This window comes from Scyliorhinus torazame, chromosome 26 (genome assembly GCF_047496885.1).
Source record: "Scyliorhinus torazame isolate Kashiwa2021f chromosome 26, sScyTor2.1, whole genome shotgun sequence".
Lineage (NCBI taxonomy): Eukaryota > Metazoa > Chordata > Chondrichthyes > Carcharhiniformes > Scyliorhinidae > Scyliorhinus > Scyliorhinus torazame.
In genome coordinates, this window is record NC_092732.1 from 45,040,818 (window position 1) to 45,063,720 (window position 22,903).

Below are 22,903 nucleotides of genomic sequence, written 5' to 3' on the forward strand. Positions count from 1 at the left end.
GAGATAGGGAGGGGTGTAGGGGGCTGGAGGAGGTTACAGAGATGGGGAGGGTTGTAGGGGGCTGGAGGAGGTTACAGAGATAGGGAGGGGTGTAGGGGCTGGAGGAGGTTACAGAGATAGGGAGGGTGTAGGGGGGCTGGAGGAGGTTACAGAGATAGGGAGGGGTGTAGGGGGCTGGAGGAGGTTACAGAGATGGGGAGGGTTGTAGGGGGCTGGAGGAGGTTACAGAGATACGGAGGGGTGTAGGGGGCTGGAGGAGGTTACAGAGATAGGGAGGGTTGTAGGGGGACTGGAGGAGGTTACAGAGAGAGCGAGGGGTGTAGGGGGCTGGAGGAGGTTACAGAGAGAGGGAGGGGTGTAGGGGGCTGGAGGAGGTTACAGAGAGAGGGAGGGGTGTAGGGAGCTGGAGGAGATTTCAGAGATAGGGAGGGGTGTAGGGGGCTGGAGGAGGTTACAGAGATAGGGAGGGTGTAGGGGGCTGGAGGAGGTTACAGACATAGGGAGGGGTGTAGGGGGCTGGAGGAGGTTACAGAGATAGGGAGGGGTGTAGGGGGCTGGAGGAGGTTACAGAGACGGAGATGTGTACGGAGCTGGAGGAGGTTACAGAGATAGGGAGGGGTGTAGAGGACTGGAGGAGGTGACAGAGATAGGGAGGGTTGTAGGGGCTGGAGGAGGTTACAGAGATAGGGAGGGGTGTAGGAGCTGCAGGAGGTTACAGAGATAGGGAGGGGTGTAGGGGGATGGAGGAGGTTATAGAGATAGGGAGGTGTGTAGGCGGCTGGAGGAGGTTACAGAGATAGTGAGGGGTGTAGGGGGCTGGAGGAGGTTACAGAGATAGGGAGGGTTGTAGGGGGCAGGAGGAGGTTACAGAGATAGAGAGGGTTGCAGGGGGCTGGAGGAGGTTACAGAGATAGGAAGGGTTGTAGGCGGCTGGAGGAGGTTACAGAGATAGGGAGGGTCGTCGGGGGCTGGAGGAGGTTACAGAGATAGGGAGGAGTGTACGGGGCTGGATGAGGTTACAGAGATAGGGATGGTGTAGGGGGCTGGAGGAGGTTACAGAGATGGGGAGGGGGTGTAGGGGGCTGGAGGAGGTTACAGAGATAGGGAGGGTTGTAGGGGCTGGAGGAGGTTACAGAGATAGGGAGGGGTGTAGGGGGCTGGAGGAGGTTACAGAGATAGGAAGGGGTGTAGGAGCTGGAGGAGGTTACAGAGATAGGGAGGGGTGTAGGGGGCTGGAGGAGGTTACAGAGATAGGGAGGGGTGTAGGGGGACTGGAGGAGGTTACAGAGATAGGGAGGGGTGTAGGGGCTGGAGGAGGTTACAGTGATAGGGAGGGTGTAGGGGGGCTGGAGGAGGTTACAGAGATAGGGAGGGGTGTAGGGGGCTGGAGGAGTTTACAGAGATAGGGAGGGGTGTAGGGGGCTGGAGGAGGTTACAGAGATGGGAGGGTTGTAGGGGGCTGGAGGAGGTTACAGAGATACGGAGGGGTGTAGGGGGCTGGAGGTGGTTACAGAGATAGGGAGGGTTGTAGGGGGCTGGAGGAGGTTACAGAGATAGGGAGGGTGTAGGGGGCTGGAGGAGGTTACAGGGATGGGGAGGGGTGTCGGGGGACTGGAGGAGGTTCCAGAGATAGGGAGGGGTGTAGGGGGCTGGAGGAGGTTACAGAGATAAGGAGGGGTGTAGGGGCCTGGAGGAGGTTACAGAGATAGGGAGGGTGTAGGGGGGCTGGAGGAGGTTACAGAGATAAGGAGGGGTGTAGGGGCCTGGAGGAGGTTACAGAGATAGGGAGGGTGTAGGGGGGCTGGAGGAGGTTACAGAGATAGGGAGGGGTGTAGGGGGCTGGAGGAGGTTACAGAGATAGGGAGGGGTTTGGGGGCTGGAGGAGGTTACAGAGATGGGGAGGGTTGTAGGGGGCTGGAGGAGGTTACAGAGATACGGAGGGGTGTAGGGGGCTGGAGGAGGTTACAGAGATAGGGAGGGTTGTAGGGGGACTGGAGGAGGTTACAGAGAGAGCGAGGGGTGTAGGGGGCTGGAGGAGGTTACAGAGAGAGGGAGGGGTGTAGGGGGGCTGGAGGAGGTTACAGAGAGAGGGAGGGGTGTAGGGAGCTGGAGGAGGTTTCAGAGATAGGGAGGGGTGTAGGGGGGCTGGAGGAGGTTACAGAGAGAGGGAGGGGTGTAGGGAGCTGGAGGAGGTTTCAGAGATAGGGAGGGGTGTAGGGGGCTGGAGGAGGTTACAGAGATAGGGAGGGTGTAGGGGGCTGGAGGAGGTTACAGACATAGGGAGGGGTGTAGGGGGCTGGAGGAGGTTACAGAGATAGGGAGGGGTGTAGGGGGCTGGAGGAGGTTACAGAGACGGAGATGTGTACGGAGCTGGAGGATGTTACAGAGATAGGGAGGGGTGTAGAGGACTGGAGGAGGTGACAGAGATAGGGAGGGTTGTAGGGCTGGAGGAGGTTACAGAGATAGGGAGGGGTGTAGGAGCTGCAGGAGGTTACAGAGATAGGTAGGGGTGTAGGGGGATGGAGGAGGTTATAGAGATGGGGAGGGGTGTAGGGGGCTGGAGGAGGTTACAGAGATAGGGAGGGTGTAGGGGGACTGGAGGAGGTTACAGAGATAGGGAGGGGTGTACGGAGCTGGAGGAGGTTACAGAGATAGGGAGGGGTGTACGGAGCTGGAGGAGGTTACAGAGATAGGGAGGGTTGTAGGGGGCTGGAGGAGTTTCCAGAGATAGGGAGGGTTGTAGGGGACTGGAGGAGGTTACAGAGATAGGGAGGTGTGTAGGCGGCTGGAGGAGGTTACAGAGATAGTGAGGGGTGTAGGGGGCTGGAGAAGGTTACAGAGATAGGGAGGGTTGTAGGGGGCAGGAGGAGGTTACAGAGATAGAGAGGGTTGCAGGGGGCTGGAGGAGGTTACAGAGATAGGAAGGGTTGTAGGCGGCTGGAGGAGGTTACAGAGATAGGGAGGGTCGTCGGGGGCTGGAGGAGGTTACAGAGATAGGGAGGAGTGTACGGGGCTGGATGAGGTTACAGAGATAGAGAGGGTTGTAGGGGGCTGGAGGAGGTTACAGAGATAGGGAGGGGTGTAGGGGGCTGGAGGAGGTTACAGAGATAGGGAGGGGTGTAGGGGGCTGGAGGAGGTTACAGAGATGGGGAGGGTTGTAGGGGGCTGGAGGAGGTTACAGAGATACGGAGGGGTGTAGGGGGCTGGAGGAGGTTACAGAGATAGGGAGGGTTGTAGGGGGACTGGAGGAGGTTACAGAGAGAGCGAGGGGTGTAGGGGGCTGGAGGAGGTTACAGAGAGAGGGAGGGGTGTAGGGGGCTGGAGGAGGTTACAGAGAGAGGGAGGGGTGTAGGGAGCTGGAGGAGGTGACAGAGATAGGGAGGGTTGTAGGGGCTGGAGGAGGTTACAGAGATAGGGAGGGGTGTAGGAGCTGCAGGAGGTTACAGAGATAGGGAGGGGTGTAGGGGGATGGAGGAGGTTATAGAGATAGGGAGGTGTGTAGGCGGCTGGAGGAGGTTACAGAGATAGTGAGGGGTGTAGGGGGCTGGAGGAGGTTACAGAGATAGGGAGGGTTGTAGGGGGCAGGAGGAGGTTACAGAGATAGAGAGGGTTGCAGGGGGCTGGAGGAGGTTACAGAGATAGGAAGGGTTGTAGGCGGCTGGAGGAGGTTACAGAGATAGGGAGGGTCGTCGGGGGCTGGAGGAGGTTACAGAGATAGGGAGGAGTGTACGGGGCTGGATGAGGTTACAGAGATAGGGATGGTGTAGGGGGCTGGAGGAGGTTACAGAGATGGGGAGGGGGTGTAGGGGGCTGGAGGAGGTTACAGAGATAGGGAGGGTTGTTGGGGCTGGAGGAGGTTACAGAGATAGGGAGGGGTGTAGGGGGCTGGAGGAGGTTACAGAGATAGGGAGGGGTGTAGGGGGCTGGAGGAGGTTACAGAGATAGGGAGGGGTGTAGGGGGACTGGAGGAGGTTACAGAGATAGGGAGGGGTGTAGGGGCTGGAGGAGGTTACAGTGATAGGGAGGGTGTAGGGGGGCTGGAGGAGGTTACAGAGATAGGGAGGGTTGTAGGCGGCTGGAGGAGGTTACAGAGATAGGGAGGGTCGTCGGGGGCTGGAGGAGGTTACAGAGATAGGGAGGGGTGTACGGGGCTGGATGAGGTTACAGAGATAGGGATGGTGTAGGGGGCTGGAGGAGGTTACAGAGATGGGGAGGGGGTGTAGGGGGCTGGAGGAGGTTACAGAGATAGGGAGGGTTGTAGGGGCTGGAGGAGGTTACAGAGATAGGGAGGGGTGTAGGAGCTGGAGGAGGTTACAGAGATAGGGAGGGGTGTAGGGGGCTGGAGGAGGTTACAGAGATAGGGAGGGGTGTAGGGGGACTGGAGGAGGTTACAGAGATAGGGAGGGGTGTAGGGGCTGGAGGAGGTTACAGTGATAGGGAGGGTGTGGGGGGGCTGGAGGAGGTTACAGAGATAGGGAGGGGTGTAGGGGCTGGAGGAGGTTACAGAGATAGGGAGGGTGTAGAGGGGCTGGAGGAGGTTACAGAGATAGGGAGGGGTGTAGGGGGCTGGAGGAGGTTACAGAGATAGGGAGGGGTGTAGGGGGCTGGAGGAGGTTACAGAGATAGGGAGGGTTGTAGGGGGACTGGAGGAGGTTACAGAGAGAGCGAGGGGTGTAGGGGGCTGGAGGAGGTTACAGAGATACGGAGGGGTGTAGGGGGCTGGAGGAGGTTACAGAGATAGGGAGGGTTGTAGGGGGACTGGAGGAGGTTACAGAGAGAGCGAGGGGTGTAGGGGGCTGGAGGAGGTTACAGAGAGAGGGAGGGGTGTAGGGGGCTGGAGGAGGTTACAGAGAGAGGGAGGGGTGTAGGGAGCTGGAGGAGGTTTCAGAGATAGGGAGGGGTGTAGGGGGCTGGAGGAGGTTACAGAGATAGGGAGGGTGTAGGGGGCTGGAGGAGGTTACAGACATAGGGAGGGGTGTAGGGGGCTGGAGGAGGTTACAGAGATAGGGAGGGGTGTAGGGGGCTGGAGGAGGTTACAGAGACGGAGATGTGTACGGAGCTGGAGGAGGTTACAGAGATAGGGAGGGGTGTAGAGGACTGGAGGAGGTGACAGAGATAGGGAGGGTTGTAGGGGCTGGAGGAGGTTACAGAGATAGGGAGGGGTGTAGGAGCTGCAGGAGGTTACAGAGATAGGGAGGGGTGTAGGGGGATGGAGGAGGTTATAGAGATGGGGAGGGGTGTAGGGGGCTGGAGGAGGTTACAGAGATAGGGAGGGTGTAGGGGGACTGGAGGAGGTTACAGAGATAGGGAGGGGTGTAGGGAGCTGGAGGAGGTTACAGAGATAGGGAGGGGTGTACGGAGCTGGAGGAGGTTACAGAGATAGGGAGGGTTGTAGGGGGCTGGAGGAGTTTCCAGAGATAGGGAGGGTTGTAGGGGACTGGAGGAGGTTACAGAGATAGGGAGGTGTGTAGGCGGCTGGAGGAGGTTACAGAGATAGTGAGGGGTGTAGGGGGCTGGAGAAGGTTACAGAGATAGGGAGGGTTGTAGGGGGCAGGAGGAGGTTACAGAGATAGAGAGGGTTGCAGGGGGCTGGAGGAGGTTACAGAGATAGGAAGGGTTGTAGGCGGCTGGAGGAGGTTACAGAGATAGGGAGGGTCGTCGGGGGCTGGAGGAGGTTACAGAGATAGGGAGGAGTGTACGGGGCTGGATGAGGTTACAGAGATAGAGAGGGTTGTAGGGGGCTGGAGGAGGTTACAGAGATAGGGAGGGGTGTACGGAGCTGGAGGAGGTTGCAGAGATAGGGAGGGTTGAAGGGGACTGGAGGAGGTTACAGAGATAGGGAGGGTTGTAGGGGGCTGGAGGAGGTTACAGAGATGGGGATGGGGAGGGGTGTAGGGGGGCTGGAGGAGGTTACAGAGATAGGGTTGTAGGGGGCTGGAGGAGGTTACAGAGATCGGGAGGGTTGTGGGGGAGCTGGAGGAGGTTACAGAGATAGAGAGGGTTGGAGGGGTTGGTGGAGGTTATAGAGATCGGGAGGGTTGTCGGGGGACTGGAGGAGGTTACAGAGATAGGGAGGGTGTAGGGGACTGGAGGAGGTTGCAGAGATAGGGAGGAGTGTACAGGGCTGGAGGAGGTTACAGAGATAGGGAGGGGTGTAGGGGGCTGGAGGAGGTTACAGAGATAGGGAGGGTTGTAGGGGCTGGAGGAGGTTACAGAGACAGGGAGGGGTGTAGGGGGCAGGGGGAGGTTGCAGAGATAGGGAGGGGTGTAGGGGGGCAGGAGGAGTTTGCAGAGATAGGGAGGGGTGTAGGGGGGCAGGAGGAGGTTATAGAGATAGGTAGGGTTGTAGGGGGGCAGGAGGATGTTATAGAGATAGACAATATTTATTGTCACATGTACCAAAGTACAGTGAAAAGTATTTTTTTGCGGCCGAGGGAACGTGCACAGTGCGTACAGAGTCGCCAAAAAGGATAATCGACAGAGAACATTGACAAATGGTACAGCGACAAACAGTGATTGGTTACAGCGCGGAACAGGGGGCCAAACAAGAGCAGCATAGGGCGTCGTGAATAGTGTTCTTACAGGGAACAGATCAGTCCGAGGGGGAGACGTTGAGTAGTCTGGTAGCTGTGGGGAAGAAGCTGGATGTGCGGGTCTTCAGACTCCTGTACCTTCTGCCCGATGGAAGGGTCCGGAAGAGGGCAATGCCTGGGTGGGAGGGGTCTCTGGCAATGCGGTCAGCCTTCCTGAGGCCGCGGGAGGTGTAGACAGAATCAATGTGGGGGTGGCGAGCTTGCGTGATAGGGAGGGTGGTGTAGAGGGTCCGTGACCGATGCTGCGCCTCCCTGAAGACTGGTCTCTCCTTCTGTCGCCCCGCCAGTTCCTCACCAACCTGAAGATCATGGACTACAGCCTCCTGCTCGGCATCCACGACACCCAGAGACTGGACGAGGAGGAGGAGCTGAGCGTGCATTTCAACGATGTCGAGAACGGGACCAACAACCTGCTGACGCCGTTTTATGGGCAGTCGCCCGACATGCAGAGCAACAACATGATGAAGGTGCCCGTCCTGGCGGAGTATGACCCCTTCACGGACGTGTACGCCGTGAGAAGCGCCGAGGGTGAGAGCGCTAACTGCCTCCGCTGCCTGCCCCTCCCTCTCCCGCTGCCTGCCCCTCCCTCTCCCGCTGCCTGCCCCCCCTGTCCCGCTGCCTGCCCCTCCCTCTCCCGCTGCCTGCCCCTCCCTCTCCCGCTGCCTGCCCCTCCCTCTCCCGCTGCCTGCCCCTCCCTCTCCCGCTGCCTTGCGCAGGTGAAGGAGACACATCCTGAGTGAGTGAGACACATCCAGAGTGGGAATTGGAACGTGGTAATTTGGTGCAGTGAGGTAATCAGGAAAGGTAAGTCTAATTCTGCTGTTTGTCAGTTAAAAGTGCAGTGTGTAGCTTAGTGTCTGATTGGCTGAAGCTGCCCCCACCCTAATTGCTGAGAGGCAGTTATCTGTCAGCCACCTGAGGCCTGTTTAGGGGCACAAAGGTACACATTGTATTCTTCTCTTTGAAGCTGAAGTCGTGTGAGTCACCCTGGTTAGCTGAGTTCTGTATAAAAGACAGACCGAAAGCGCACTCAGTAACCTTTGCGCAGGTGAAGGAGACACATCCCGAGTGAGTGAGACCCAGCCAGAGTGGTGAGGTAATTCGGTGCAGAGTGGGAGAAGGTGCGTTTTCCCTACCTTTTTGTTCCCTTTCTTCTGGCCTGTAACTGTCAATCTGCAGGGAGAGAACCAGAGAGCATCCTTGGAAGGTAAGTGATTTTTATTTGTATTACCGTTTCAAATTGCTTTGTGGTGGGAGGGGGGGGAATCTGTAAGTGACATCACAGTAAAGCTGTGACCTGATTGGCTGGTTGCAAATCTGTTAAATTTGGGGGGGAAAAAATAATATTGCAAAAAAAAAAAATCTAATTGATTAACTAGATAGTTTAGTAACTAAACCTGAGGGCAGTGATCGGTATTTAGCATTTAATTTTACAGGAAAAATCATCTAGCGTCAGGGCCTTTTGGTTAATTGTAACTCAATCTGACAATTATTTGATTGTATATTTTAAATTAATTAATTAGTGCTTAAAATTCACTCAGCGAGGTGCAGTGCTCCAACTGTGAAAAGCAGCAGATAAGACACTCTTCCAGCGTTCCGGTCGACGACAGCTGCAGCAAGTGTAACCGATGGCAGCTCCTCACAGACCGCGTGGTTCGGTTGGAGCAGCAATTGGATGCACTTAGGAGCATGCAGGTGGCGGAAAGCGCCATAGATCGCAGTGATAGAGACGTCACACCCAAGGTGCAGGCAGAGAAATGGGTGACCACCAGAAAGGGCAGGCAGTCAGTGCAGGAATCCCCTGTGGTTGTCCCCCTCTCGAACAGATATACCCCTTTGGAGCCTATCAGGGGAAAACAGCAGCAGCCAGAGCAGTGGCACCATGGCTGGCTCTGATGTTCAGCAGGGAGGGTCAAAGCGCAAAGGAGCAATAGTCACAGGGGTCTCTATAGTCAGGGGCACAGATAGGTGCTTCTGTGGACGTGAAAGAGACTCCAGGATGGTATGTTGCCTCCCTGGTGCCAGGGTCCAGGATGTCTCCGAACGGATAGAGGGCATCCTGAAGGGGGAGGGCAAACAGGCAGAGGTTGTTGTACATATTGGTACTAACGACATAGGCAGGAAGGGGCATGAGGTCCTGCAGCAGGAGTTCAGGGAGCGAGGCAGAAAGTTAAAAGACAGGACCTCTAGGGTTGTAATCTCGGGATTACTCCCTGTGCCACGTGCCAGTGAGGCTAGAAGTAGGAAGATAGAGCAGCTAAACACGTGGCTAAACAGCTGGTGTAGGAGGGAGGGTTTCCGTTATCTGGACCACTGGGAGCTCTTCCGGGGCAGGTGTGACTTATATAAGAAGGACGGGTTGCATCTAAACTGGAGAGGCATAAATATCCTGGCCACGAGGTTTGCTAGTGTCACACGGGAGGGTTTAAACTAGTATGGCAGGGGGGTGGGCACGAGAGCAATAGGTCAGAAGGTGAGAGCATTGAGGGAGAACTAGGGAATAGGGACAGTGTGGCTCTGAGGCAGAGCAGACAGGGAGAAGTTGCTGAACACAGCGGGTCTGGTGGCCTGAAGTGCATATGTTTTAATGCAAGAAGTATTACGGGTAAGGCAGATGAACTTAGAGCTTGGATTAGTACTTGGAACTATGATGTTGTTGCCATTACAGAGACCTGGTTGAGGGAAGGGCAGGATTGGCAGCTAAACGTTCCAGGATTTAGATGTTTCAGGCGGGATAGAGGGGGATGTAAAAGGGGTGGCGGAGTTGCGCTACTGGTTAGGGAGGATATAACAGCTGTACTGCGAGAGGACACCTCAGAGGGCAGTGAGGCTATATGGGTAGAGATCAGGAATAAGAAGGGTGCAGTCACAATGTTGGGGGTATACTACAGGCCTCCCAACAGCCAGCGGGAGATAGAGGAGCAGATAGGTAGACAGATTTTGGAAAAGAGTAAAAACAACAGGGTTGTTGTGATGGGAGACTTCAACTTCCCCAATATTGACTGGGACTCACTTAGTGCCAGGGGCTTAGACGGGGCGGAGTTTGTAAGGAGCATCCAGGAGGGCTTCTTAAAACAATATGTAGATGGTCCAACGAGGGAAGGGGCGGTACTGGACCTGGTATTGGGGAATGAGCCCGGCCAGGTGGTAGATATTTCAGTAGGGGAGCATTTCGGGAACAGTGACCACAATTCAGTAAGTTTTAAAGTGCTGGTGGACAAGGATAAGAGTGGTCCTAGGGTGAATGTGCTAAATTGGGGGAAGGCTAATTATAACAATATTAGGCGGGAACTGAAGAACATAGATTGGGGGCGGATGTTTGAGGGTAAATCAACATCTGACATGTGGGAGGCTCTCAAGTGTCAGTTGAAAGGAATTCAGGACTGGCATGTTCCTGTGCGGAAGAAGGATAAACACGGCAATTTTCGGGAACCTTGGATAACGAGAGATATTGTAGGCCTCGTCAAAAAGAAAAAGGAGGCATTTGTCAGGGCTAAAAGGCTGGGAACAGACGAAGCCTGTGTGGAATATAACGAAAGTAGGAAGGAACTTAAGCAAGGAGTCAGGAGGGCTAGAAGGGGTCACGAAAAGTCATAGGAGTACAGGTCTATAGGTCACTGAAAGGGGCGACACAGGTGGAGAAGGTAGTCAAGAAGGCATACGGCATGCTTGCCTTCATTGGCCGGGGCATTGAGTATAAGAATTGGCAAGTCATGTTGCAGCTGTATAGAACCTTAGTTAGGCCACACTTGGAGTATAGTGTTCAATTCTGGTCGCCACACTACCAGAAGGATGTGGAGGCTTTAGAGAGGGTGCAGAAGAGATTTACCAGAATGTTGCCTGGTATGGAGGGCATAAGCTATGAGGAGCAGTTGAATAAACTCGGTTTGTTGTCACTGGAACGACGGAGGTTGAGGGGCGACCTGATAGAGGTATACAAAATTATGAGGGGCATAGACAGAGTGGATAGTCAGAGGCTTTTCCCCGGGGTAGAGGGGTCAATTACTAGGGGGCATAGGTTTAAGGTGCGAGGGGCAAGGTTTAGAGTAGATGTACGAGGCAAGTTTTTTTACACAGAGGGTAGTGGGTGCCTGGAACTCGCTGCCGGAGGAGGTGGTGGAAGCAGGGACGATAGTGACGTTTAAGGGGCATCTTGACAAATACATGAATAGGATGGGAATAGAGGGATACGGACCCAGGAAGTGTAGAGGATTGTAGTTTAGTCGGGCAGTATGGTCGGCACGGGCTTGGAGGGCCGAAGGGCCTGTTCCTGTGCTGTACATTTCTTTGTTCTTTGCCTGACGCTCCCCTCTCCCCTGCCTGCCGACCCCCCCCCCTCCCCTGCCTGCCGACCCCCCCTCCCCTGCCTGCCGACACCCTCCCCTGCCTGCCGATCACTCTCTTGCACCCTCACTCGCTCTCACTATCTCGCTCTCTCCTTCTCTCAGTCTCGCTCTCTCTATCGTTGCCGGCCCCTCTCCCTCGCTCTCTCTCTCTCTCTCTCTCTCTCAACCACACACTCCCTCTCTCTCTCCTTCCCTGCCTGCCAGCCCCTCACGCTCGCTCGCTCTGTCTCTCTCACGGTCTCGCTCTCTCACACTCGCTCGCTCGCTCTCTCACACTCGCTCGCTCTCTCTCTCTCTCTCGCTCGCTCTCTCTCTCTCTCGCGATCGCTCGCTCTCTCTCTCCCTGCCTGCCCGCCGGTCTCACTAACCCTCTTTTCCTCTCCTCCAGGGTCTCCTCGTAAAGAGGTTTACTTCATGGGGTTAATCGACATCCTGACTCAGTACGACACCAAGAAAAAGGCCGCTCACGCTGCGAAAACTGTCAAACATGGGGTAAATGCGCTTGTTGAGATCCCCAGGGGCCGATCGCGCAGACAGGGCTGATCCCAGTCTTGTAAGATTCTGGGGCTGAATGGGATCCTCCTGTTCCTGTGTAACAGGCTCGAGGAAAGGGCTGAATGGGATCCTCCTGTTCCTGTGTAACAGTCTCGAGGAGGAGGCTGAATGGGATCCTCCTGTTCCTGTGTAACAGGCTCGAGGAGGGGGCTGAATGGGATCCTCCTGTTCCTGTGTAACAGGCTCGAGGAGGAGGAGGGGCTGAATGGGATCCTCCTGTTCCTGTGTAACAGGCTCGAGGAGGAGGAGGGGGCTGAATGGGATCCTCCTGTTCCTGTGTAACAGGATCGAGGAGGGGGCTGAATGGGATCCTCCTGTTCCTGTGTAACAGGATCGAGGAGGGGGCTGAATGGGATTCTCCTGTTCCTGTGTAACAGGCTCGAGGAGGGGGCTGAATGGGATCCTCCTGTTCCTGTGTAACAGGCTCGAGGAGGGGGCTGAATGGGATCCTCCTGTTCCTGTGAAACAGGCTTGAAGAGTAGGAGGGGCTGAATGGGATCCTCCTGTTCCTGTGTAACTGGCTCGAGGAGGGGGCTGAATGGGATCCTCCTGTTCCTGTGTAACAGGCTTGAGGAGGAGGAGGGGCTGAATGGGATCCTCCTGTTCCTGTGTAACAGGCTCGAGGAGGAGGAGGGGGCTGAATGGGATCCTCCTGTTCCTGTGTAACAGGCTCGAGGAGGGGGCTGAATGGGATCCTCCTGTTCCTGTGTAACAGGCTCGAGGAGGAGGAGGGGGCTGAATGGGATTCTCCTGTTCCTGTGTAACAGGCTGGAGGAGAAGGAGGGGGGTGAATGGGATCCTCCTGTTCCTGTGTAACAGGCTCGAGGAGGAGGAGGGGGCTGAATGGGATCCTCCTGTTCCTGTGTAACAGGCTCGAGGAGGGGGCTGAATGGGATCCTCCTGTTGCTGTGTAACAGGCTCGAGGAGGAGGAGGGGGCTGAATGGGATCCTCCTATTCCTGTGTAACAGGCTCGAGGAGGGGGCTGAATGGGATCCTCCTGTTCCTGTGTAACAGGCTCGAGGAGGAGGAGGGGCTGAATGGGATCCTCATGTTCCTGTGTAACAGGCTCGAGGAGGGGGCTGAATGGGATCTTCCTGTTCCTGTGTAACAGGCTCGAGGAGGGGGCTGAATGGGATCCTCCTGTTCCTGTGTAACAGGCTCGAGGAGGAGGAGGAGCTGAATGGGATCCTCCTGTTCCTGTGTAACAGGCTGGAGGAGAAGGAGGGGGGTGAATGGGATCCTCCTGTTCCTGTGTAACAGGCCCGAGGAGGAGGAGGGGCCTGAATGGGATCCTCCTGTTCCTGTGTAACAGGCTCGAGGAGGGGGCTGAATGGGATCCTCCTGTTCCTGTGTAACAGGCTCGAGGAGGGGGCTGAATGGGATCCTCCTGTTCCTGTGTAACAGGCTCGAGGAGGAGGAGGGGGCTGAATGGGATCCTCCTGTTTCTGTGTAACAGGCTCGAGGAGGAGGAGGTGGCTGAATGGGATCCTCCTGTTCCTGTGTAACAGGCTCGAGGAGGAGGAGGGGGCTGAATGGGATCCTCCTGTTCCTGTGTAACAGGCTTGAAGAGGAGGAGGGGCTGAATGGGATCCTCCTGTTCCTGTGTAACAGGCTCGAGGAGGAGGAGGGGGCTGAATGGGATCCTCCTGTTGCTGTGTAACAGGCTCGAGGAGGGGGCTGAATGGGATCCTCCTGTTCCTGTGTAACAGGCTTGAGGAGGGGCTGAATGGGATCCTCCTGTTCCTGTGTAACAGGGTCGAGGAGGAGGCTGAATGGGATCCTCCTGTTCCTGTGTAACAGGCTCGAGGAGGGTGCTGAATGGGATCCTCCTGTTCTTGTGTAACAGGCTCGAGGAGGAGGAGTCTGAATGGGATCCTCCTGTTCCTGTGTAACAGGCTCGAGGAGGAGGAGGGGGCTGAATGGGATCCTCCTGTTCCTGTGTAACAGGCTCGAGGAGGAGGAGGGGCTGAATGGGATCCTCCTATTCCTGTGTAACAGGCTCGAGGAGGAGGCTGAATGGGATCCTCCTGTTCCTGTGTAACAGACTCGAGGAGGGGGCTGAATGGGATCCTCCTGTTCCTGTGTAACAGGCTCGAGGAGGGGGCTGAATGGGATCCTCCTGTTCCTGTGTAACAGGCTCGAGGAGGAGGCTGAATGGGATCCTCCTGTTCCTGTGTAACAGGCTCGAGGAGGAGGAGGGGGCTGAATGGGATCCTCCTGTTCCTGTGTAACAGGCTCGAGGAGGAGGCTGAATGGGATCCTCCTGTTCCTGTGTAACAGGCTGGAGGAGAAGGAGGGGGGTGAATGGGATCCTCCTGTTCCTGTGTAACAGGCCCGAGGAGGAGGAGGGGGCTGAATGGGATCCTCCTGTTCCTGTGTAACAGGCTCGAGGAGGAGGAGGGGGCTGAATGGGATCCTCCTGTTCCTGTGTAACAGGCTCGAGGAGGAGGAGGGGGCTGAATGGGATCCTCCTGTTCCTGTGTAACAGGCTCAAGGAGGGGGCTGAATGGGATCCTCCTGTTCCTGTGTAACAGGCTTGAAGAGGAGGAGAGGCCTAATGGGATCCTCCTGTTCCTGTGTAACAGGCTCGAGGAGGAGGAGGGGGCTGAATGGGATCCTCCTGTTGCTGTGTAACAGGCTCGAGGAGGGGGCTGAATGGGATCCTCCTGTTCCTGTGTAACAGGCTTGAGGAGGAGGAGGGGCTGAATGGGATCCTCCTATTCCTGTGTAACAGGGTCGAGGAGGAGGCTGAATGGGATCCTCCTGTTCCTGTGTAACAGGCTCGAGGAGGAGGAGGGGGCTGAATGGGATCCTCCTGTTCCTGTGTAACAGGCTCGAGGAGGAGGAGGGGGCTGAATGGGATCCTCCTGTTCCTGTGTAACAGGCTCGAGGAGGAGGAGGGGGCTGAATGGGATCCTCCTGTTCCTGTGTAACAGGCTCGAGGAGGAGGAGGAGGCTGAATGGGATCCTCCTGTTCCTGTGTAACAGGCTCGAGGAGGGGGCTGAATGGGATCCTCCTGTTCCTGTGTAACAGGCTCGAGGAGGAGGAGGGGGCTGAATGGGATCCCCCTGTTCCTGTGTAACAGGCTCGAGGAGGGGGCTGAATGGGATCCTCCTGTTCCTGTGAAACAGGCTTGAAGAGTAGGAGGGGCTGAATGGGATCCTTCTGTTCCTGTGTAACAGGCTCGAGGAGGAGGAGGGGGCTGAATGGGATCCTCCTGTTGCTGTGTAACAGGCTCGAGGAGGGGGCTGAATGGGATCCTCCTGTTCCTGTGTAACAGGCTTGAGGAGGAGGAGGGGCTGAATGGGATCCTCCTGTTCCTGTGTAACAGGGTCGAGGAGGAGGCTGAATGGGATCCTCCTGTTCCTGTGTAAGAGGCTCGAGGAGGAGGAGGGGACTGAATGGGATCCTCCTGTTCCTGTGTAACAGGGTCGAGGAGGAGGCTGAATGGGATCCTCCTGTTCCTGTGTAACAGGCACGAAGAGGAGGGGGCTGAATGGGATCCTCCTGTTACTGTGTAACAGGGTCGAGGAGGGGGCTGAATGGGATCCTCCTGTTCCTGTGTAACAGGCTCGAGGAGGGGACTGAATGGGATCCTCCTGTTCCTGTGTAACAGGGTCGAGGAGGGGGCTGAATGGGATCTTCCTGTTCCTGTGTAACAGTGTCGAGGAGGGGGCTGAATGGGATCCTCCTGTTCCTGTGTAACAGGCTCGAGGAGGGGGCTGAATGGGATCCTCCTGTTCCTGTGTAACAGGCTCGAGGAGGGGACTGAATGGGATCCTCCTGTTCCTGTGCAACAGGGTCGAGGAGGGGGCTGAATGGGATCTTCCTGTTCCTGTGTAACAGGGTCGAGGAGGGGGCTGAATGGGATCCTCCTGTTCCTGTGTAACAGGCTCGAGGAGGAGGAGGGGGCTGAATGGGATCCTCCTGTTGCTGTGTAACAGGCTCGAGGAGGGGGCTGAATGGGATCCTCCTGTTCCTGTGTAACAGGCTTGAGGAGGAGGAGGGGCTGAATGGGATCCTCCTGTTCCTGTGTAACAGGGTCGAGGAGGAGGCTGAATGGGATCCTCCTGTTCCTGTGTAACAGGCTCGAGATGGAGGAGGGGGCTGAATGGGATCCTCCTGTTCCTGTGTAAGAGGCTCGAGGAGGAGGCTGAATGGGATCCTCCTGTTCCTGTGTAACAGGCTCGAGGAGGAGGAGGGGGCTGAATGGGATCCTCCTGTTCCTGTGTAAGAGGCTCGAGGAGGAGGCTGAATGGGATCCTCCTGTTCCTGTGTAACAGGCTCGAGGAGGAGGAGGGGACTGAATGGGATCCTCCTGTTCCTGTGCAACAGGGTCGAGGAGGGGGCTGAATGGGATCTTCCTGTTCCTGTGTAACAGGGTCGAGGAGGGGGCTGAATGGGATCCTCCTGTTCCTGTGTAACAGGCTCGAGGAGGAGGAGGGGGCTGAATGGGATCCTCCTGTTGCTGTGTAACAGGCTCGAGGAGGGGGCTGAATGGGATCCTCCTGTTCCTGTGTAACAGGCTTGAGGAGGAGGAGGGGCTGAATGGGATCCTCCTGTTCCTGTGTAACAGGGTCGAGGAGGAGGCTGAATGGGATCCTCCTGTTCCTGTGTAACAGGCTCGAGATGGAGGAGGGGGCTGAATGGGATCCTCCTGTTCCTGTGTAAGAGGCTCGAGGAGGAGGCTGAATGGGATCCTCCTGTTCCTGTGTAACAGGCTCGAGGAGGAGGAGGGGGCTGAATGGGATCCTCCTGTTCCTGTGTAAGAGGCTCGAGGAGGAGGCTGAATGGGATCCTCCTGTTCCTGTGTAACAGGCTCGAGGAGGAGGAGGGGACTGAATGGGATCCTCCTGTTCCTGTGTAACAGGGTCGAGGAGGAGGCTGAATGGGATCCTCCTGTTCCTGTGTAACAGGCTCGAGGAGGAGGGGGCTGAATGGGATCCTCCTGTTCCTGTGTAACAGGGTCGAGGAGGGGGCTGAATGGGATCCTCCTGTTCCTGTGTAACAGGCTCGAGGAGGGGACTGAATGGGATTCTCCTGTTCCTGTGTAACAGGGTCGAGGAGGGGGCTGAATGGGATCTTCCTGTTCCTGTGTAACAGGGTCGAGGAGGGGGCTGAATGGGATCCTCCTGTTCCTGTGTAACAGGCTCGAGGAGGGGGCTGAATGGGATCCTCCTGTTCCTGCGTAACAGGCTCGAGGAGGAGGAGGGGGCTGAATGGGATCCTCCTGTTCCTGTGTAACAGGCTCGAGGAGGAGGAGGAGGCTGAATGGGATCCTCCTGTACCTGTGTAACAGGCTTGAGGAGGGAGCTGAATGGGATCCTCCTGTTCCTGTGTAACAGGGTCGAGGAGGGGGCTGAATGGGATCCTCCTGTTCCTGTGTAACAGGCTCGAGGAGGGGACTGAATGGGATCCTCCTGTTCCTGTGTAACAGGGTCGAGGAGGGGGCTGAATGGGATCCTCCTGTTCCTGTGTAACAGGCTCGAGGAGGAGGAGGGGGCTGAATGGGATCTTCCTGTTCCTGTGTAACAGGGTCGAGGAGGGGGCTGAATGGGATCCTCCTGTTCCTGTGTAACAGGCTCGAGGAGGGGGCTGAATGGGACCCTCCTGTTCCTGTGTAACAGGCTCGAGGAGGAGGAGGAGGCTGAATGGGACCCTCCTGTTCCTGTGTAACAGGCTCGAGGAGGAGGAGGGGGCTGAATGGGATCCTCCTGTTCCTGTGTAACAGGCTCGAGGAGGAGGAGGGGGCTGAATGGGATCCTCCTGTTCCTGTGTAACAAGCTCGAGGAGGGGACTGAATGGGCTCCTCCTGTTCCTGTGTAACAGACTCGAGGAGTGGGCTGAATGGGATCCTCCTGTTCCTGTGTAACAGGCTCGAGGAGTGGGCTGAATGGGATCTTCCTGTTCCTGTGTAACAGGCTCGAGGAGGAGGAGGGGGCAGAATGGGATCCTCCTGTTCCTGTGTAACAGGCTCGAGGAGGGGGCTGAATGGGATCCTCCTGTTCCTGTGTAACAGGCTCGAGGAGGAAGCTGAATGGGATCCTCCTGTTCCTGTGTAACAGGCTCGAGGAGGGGGCTGAATGGGATCCTCCTGTTCCTGTGTAACAGGCTCGAGGAGGAGGCTGAATGGGATCCTCCTGTTCCTGTGTAACAGGCTCGAGGAGGAGGCTGAATGGGATCCTCCTGTTCCTGTGTAACAGTCTCGAGGAGGGGGCTGAATGGGATCCTCCTGTTCCTGTGTAACAGACTCGAGGAGGGGACTGAATGGGATCCTCCTGTTCCTGTGTAACATGCTCGAGGAGGGGGCTGAATGGGATCCTCCTGTTCCTGTGTAACAGTCTCGAGGAGGGGACGAATGGGATCCTCCTGTTCCTGTGTAACAGGCTCGAGGAGGAGGAGGGGGCTGAATGGGATCCTCCTGTTCCCGTGTAACAGGCTCGAGGAGGAGGCTGAATGGGATCCTCCTGTTCCTGTGTAACAGGGTCGAGGAGGGGGCTGAATGGGATCCTCCTGTTCCTGTGTAACAGGCTCGAGGAGGGGGCTGAATGGGATCCTCCTGTTCCTGCGTAACAGGCTCGAGGAGGAGGAGGGGGCTGAATGGGATCCTCCTGTTCCTGTGTAACAGGCTCGAGGAGGAGGAGGAGGCTGAATGGGATCCTCCTGTACCTGTGTAACAGGCTTGAGGAGGGAGCTGAATGGGATCCTCCTGTTCCTGTGTAACAGGGTCGAGGAGGGGGCTGAATGGGATCCTCCTGTTCCTGTGTAACAGGCTCGAGGAGGGGACTGAATGGGATCCTCCTGTTCCTGTGTAACAGGGTCGAGGAGGGGGCTGAATGGGATCCTCCTGTTCCTGTGTAACAGGCTCGAGGAGTGGGCTGAATGGGACCCTCCTGTTCCTGTGTAACAGGCTCGAGGAGGAGGAGGAGGCTGAATGGGATCCTCCTGTTCCTGTGTAACAGGCTCGAGGAGGAGGAGGGGGCTGAATGGGATCCTCCTGTTCCTGTGTAACAGGCTCGAGGAGGAGGAGGGGGCTGAATGGGATCCTCCTGTTCCTGTGTAACAAGCTCGAGGAGGGGGCTGAATGGGATCCTCCTGTTGCTGTGTAACAGGCTCGAGGAGGGGGCTGAATGGGATCCTCCTGTTCCTGTGTAACAGGCTCGAGGAGTGGGCTGAATGGGATCTTCCTGTTCCTGTGTAACAGGCTCGAGGAGGAGGAGGGGGCAGAATGGGATCCTCCTGTTCCTGTGTAACAGGCTCGAGGAGGGGGCTGAATGGGATCCTCCTGTTCCTGTGTAACAGGCTCGAGGAGGAGGCTGAATGGGATCCTCCTGTTCCTGTGTAACAGGCTCGAGGAGGAGGCTGAATGGGATCCTCCTGTTCCTGTGTAACAGTCTCGAGGAGGGGGCTGAATGGGATCCTCCTGTTCCTGTGTAACAGACTCGAGGAGGGGACTGAATGGGATCCTCCTGTTCCTGTGTAACATGCTCGAGGAGGGGGCTGAATGGGATCCTCCTGTTCCTGTGTAACAGTCTCGAGGAGGGGGCTGAATGGGATCCTCCTGTTCCTGTGTAACAGGCTCGAGGAGGCTGAATGGGATCCTCCTGTTCCTGTGTAACAGGCTCGAGGAGGAGGAGGGGGCTGAATGGGATCCTCCTGTTCCTGTGTAACAGGCTCGAGGAGGAGGCTGAATGGGATCCTCCTGTTCCTGTGTAATAGTGTCGAGGAGGGGGCTGAATGGGATCCTCCTGTTCCTGTGTAACAGGCTCGAGGAGGAGGAGGGGGCTGAATGGGATCCTCCTGTTCCTGTGTAACAGGCTCGAGGAGGAGGAGGGGGCTGAATGGGGTCCTCCTGTTCCTGTGTAACAGGATCGAGGAGGAGGAGGGGGCTGAATGGGATCCTCCTGTTCCTGTGTAACAGGCTCGAGGAGGAGGCTGAATGGGATCCTCCTGTTCCTGTGTAACAGGCTCGAGGAGGAGGCTGAATGGGATCCTCCTGTTCCTGTGTAACAGGCTCGAGGAGGGGGCTGAATGGGATCCTCCTGTTCCTGTGTAACAGGCTCGAGGAGGGGGCTGAATGGGATCCTCCTGTTCCTGTGTAACAGGCTCGAGGAGGAGGCTGAATGGGATCCTCCTGTTCCTGTGTAACAGGCTCGAGGAGGAGGCTGAATGGGATCCTCCTGTTCCTGTGTAACAGACTCGAGGAGGGGGCTGAATGGGATCCTCCTGTTCCTGTGTAACAGGCTCGAGGAGGGGGCTGAATGGGATCCTCCTGTTCCTGTGTAACAGGCTCGAGGAGGAGGAGGGGGCTGAATGGGATCCTCCTGTTCCTGTATGGAGGGATTGGGAAGAAGGAGTGGGGGGTGCGTGGTTGGCAGAGGGCCGGAAAGGAGGGTGTCTCAGGAAGCTCATGAACCCTGACCCTGTCCCCTGTGTGTGTTCCCAGGCCGGTGCCGAGATTTCGACAGTGAACCCGGAGCAGTACGGCAAACGCTTCATGGATTTCATCACCAATATCTTCGCGTAGCACCCTGGGCTGCTCTTCAACGCCTCGAAACGCCCGGGCCAGGCCGAGAGCTGTGTTCCTGGGGCCTGGTCTCGCCACGTCCCAGAGTCCTCCCGCGCTCGGTTTCTCAGGCTGTTTCCCAATATTCCGCTCGTCTCCCCACTGCCGCTCGCACACTCCCATCCGCGCTCCCTCTCCCTCACGCGCACTCTCCCTCACGCGCACTCTCCCTCTCGCGCGCTCTCCCTCTCGCGCGCTCTCACCTTCTCTCTCTCTCACTCTTTCTCCCTCTCTCTTTCTCCCTCTCTCTTTCTCCCTCTCTCTTTCTCCCTCACGCGTACTCTCCCTCTCGCGCGCTCTCCCTTCTCTCTCTCTCACGCTCTCTCTCCCTCTCCTGCCCTCTCTCTCCCTCTCCTGCCCTCTCTCTCTCCCGCCCTCTCTCTCTCTCCCGCCCTCTCCCTCTCCCACCCTCTCGCTCTCCCTCTCCTGCCCTCTCTCTCCCGCCCTCTCTCTCTCTCTCCCGCCCTCTCTCTCACCCTCTCCTGTTCTCTCCCTCACCCTCTCCTGCCCTCTCCCGCCCTCCCTCTCTCCCGACCTCTCTCTCTCTCTCCCGACCTCTCTCTCTCTCTCCCGCCCTCTCTCTCTCTCGCGCTCTCTCTCTCTGCCTCTCGCGCTCTCTCTCTCTCGCGCTCTCTCTCTCTCTCGCGCTCTCTCTCGCGCTCTCTCTCTCTCGCGCTCTCTCGCTCTCGCGCTCTCTATCTCTCGCGCTCTCTATCTCTCGCGCTCTCTATCTCTCGCGCTCTCTCTCTCTCTCGCGCTCTCTCTCTCTCGCGCTCTCTCTCTCGCGCTCTCTCTCACGCTCTCTCTCGCGCTCTCTCTCTCTCTCGCGCTCTCTCTCTCGCACGCTCTCTCTCGCGCTCGCTCGCGCTCTCTCTCTCTCGCGCTCTCTCTCTCTCTCGCGCTCTCTCTCTCGCGCTCTCTCTCATGCGGTCTTTCTCGCGCTCTCTCTCGCACTCGCTCGCGCAATCTCTCTCTCGCGCTCTCTCATGCGGTCTCTCTCGCGCTCTCTCGCACTCGCTCGCGCTCTCTCTCTCTCGCGCTCTCTCTCTCTCGCGCTCTCTCCCTCTCGCGTGCTCTCGCATTTTCTCTCATGTTCTTTCTCCCTCTTGCGCTTTGTCTCCATCTCGCGCGCTCTTTCTCTCTCGCGCTTTCTCTCTCGTGCTCTCTTGCGCTCTCTCTTTCGTGCTCTCTTTCGCGCTCTCTTTTTCGCGCCCTCTCTTTCGCGCCCTCTCTTTCGCACCCTCTCTTTCGCGCGCTCTCTTTCGCGCCCTCTCTTTCGCGCGCTCTCTTTCGCGCCCCCTCTTTCGCGCTCCCTCTTTCGCGCGCTCTCTTTCGCGCGCACTCCCTCTCCCTCGCGCGCTCCCTCTCTTTCTCATGCGCTCTCACGTGCTCTCCCTCTCTCTCCCACACTCTCTCCCTCTCGCACTCCGTCTAACGCTCTCCCTTTCGCGCGCTCTCCCTCTCGCTCCCTCTCTCCCGCTCTCTTTCTAGTGTGTATCCCCATCGGAAAGGGAGGCGGGTGGGGGGTGGGTGGGGGGGGGGGGGGGGGTGGGTGAACATTCACCACCCCCCGGACCCTGCTGGCCCCAGGACCCACCGGTATCAGACCCAGAACCCGACACACGAGCGCCAGAGGCGAAACAGCACCCGGAGTCTGACCGAAACACTCCCGTCTTCTTGATCTTGGGTTTTCACAGTGGGTTTCTTTTGATCGAATCATTCCCTTTCAATTAGGCGAAGCTTTAAATGATCTTTTAATGTTTTTAAAGACGCGAGGTTGGCGCCGCTGAGCGTCGCCTCTCCGCCTGCCGACTACGCCGTGCCGGGTTTAGACACCCCTCCCGGTCTGCTTCGATGCTTTGTCTCAGGATGTTGGGGCGACCCCACCCTCCGCCAACCCCACCCTCCGCCAACCCCACCCTCCGCCAACCCCACCCTCCGCCAACCCCACCAAGTATTAGTCTCAGATACCTGCACCAAAATGTTAGCGACACAGCAAGTGCCTTAATTAACCGGTCTGTGTTGGGTGGTTTACAAACAACACCCAGTTTCCAGCGCGTATAAATATATATATTATATATAACTTTAGCTGCAAATCTTTTGTACCTCCTGTTTTTTGTTTCTCTCTCGCGGTTCAATAAACTAGATTCTGATTCCCTTTTCGTCTTGTGTGGAGGGCGCGGTGGCGACGGTCGGCGGACGGGCCCCCCCGTGGACACCGCGGGGTGGGTCTGTCGGGGCTCCGGCGAGGGAGCGCGTTCGATCCTGGGTCTTTCTGATGGGGCTTCGGGACCTGCCGAGAGATCGGATGGAGCTAGGATCATTCCCCTCGGAGAGAGGGAGGGGGAGAGACAGGGAGGGAAGGACGGAGAGGGGGGGGGGACACGGGAGGGAAAGAGGGGGAGGGAGGGAGATGGGAGGGAGAAAGAGACGGTGGGAGGGAGAGAGAGAGAGACGGTGGGGGAGAGACGGTGGGAGGGAGAGAGAGACGGTGTGGGAGAGAGAGACGGTGTGGGAGAGAGAGAGACGGTGTGGGGGAGAGAGAGACGGTGTGTGTGAGAGAGAGACGGTGTGGGAGAGAGAGAGAGACGGTGGGGGAGAGACGGTGGGAGGGAGAGAGAGACGGTGTGGGAGAGAGAGACGGTGTGGGAGAGAGAGAGACGGTGTGGGGGAGAGAGAGACGGTGTGTGTGAGAGAGAGACGGTGTGGGAGAGAGAGACGGTGTGGGAGAGAGAGAGACGGTGTGGGAGAGAGAGAGACGGTGTGGGAGAGAGAGACGGTGGGAGGGAGAGAGAGAGACGGTGTGGGAGAGAGAGACGGGAGGGAGAGAGAGAGACGGTG

The 22,903-nt window shown here is 57.3% G+C and overlaps 1 protein-coding gene across 1 annotated transcript in view; it reads left to right on the top strand.

Moving 5' to 3' along the window:
• The window catches only part of LOC140403033 (phosphatidylinositol 5-phosphate 4-kinase type-2 gamma-like), a 35,094-nt gene extending 12,876 nt beyond the window's left edge, over positions 1-22,218 (top strand). Inside the window, exons 4-6 of the mRNA XM_072490711.1 lie at positions 6,881-7,121; positions 11,328-11,431; positions 19,943-22,218. Coding sequence (XP_072346812.1) covers positions 6,881-7,121; positions 11,328-11,431; positions 19,943-20,023 — 426 coding nt within the window. The 3' untranslated portion in view covers positions 20,024-22,218. The remainder of the gene's footprint in view (positions 1-6,880; positions 7,122-11,327; positions 11,432-19,942) is intronic.
• Positions 22,219-22,903: the final 685 nt, after the last annotated feature.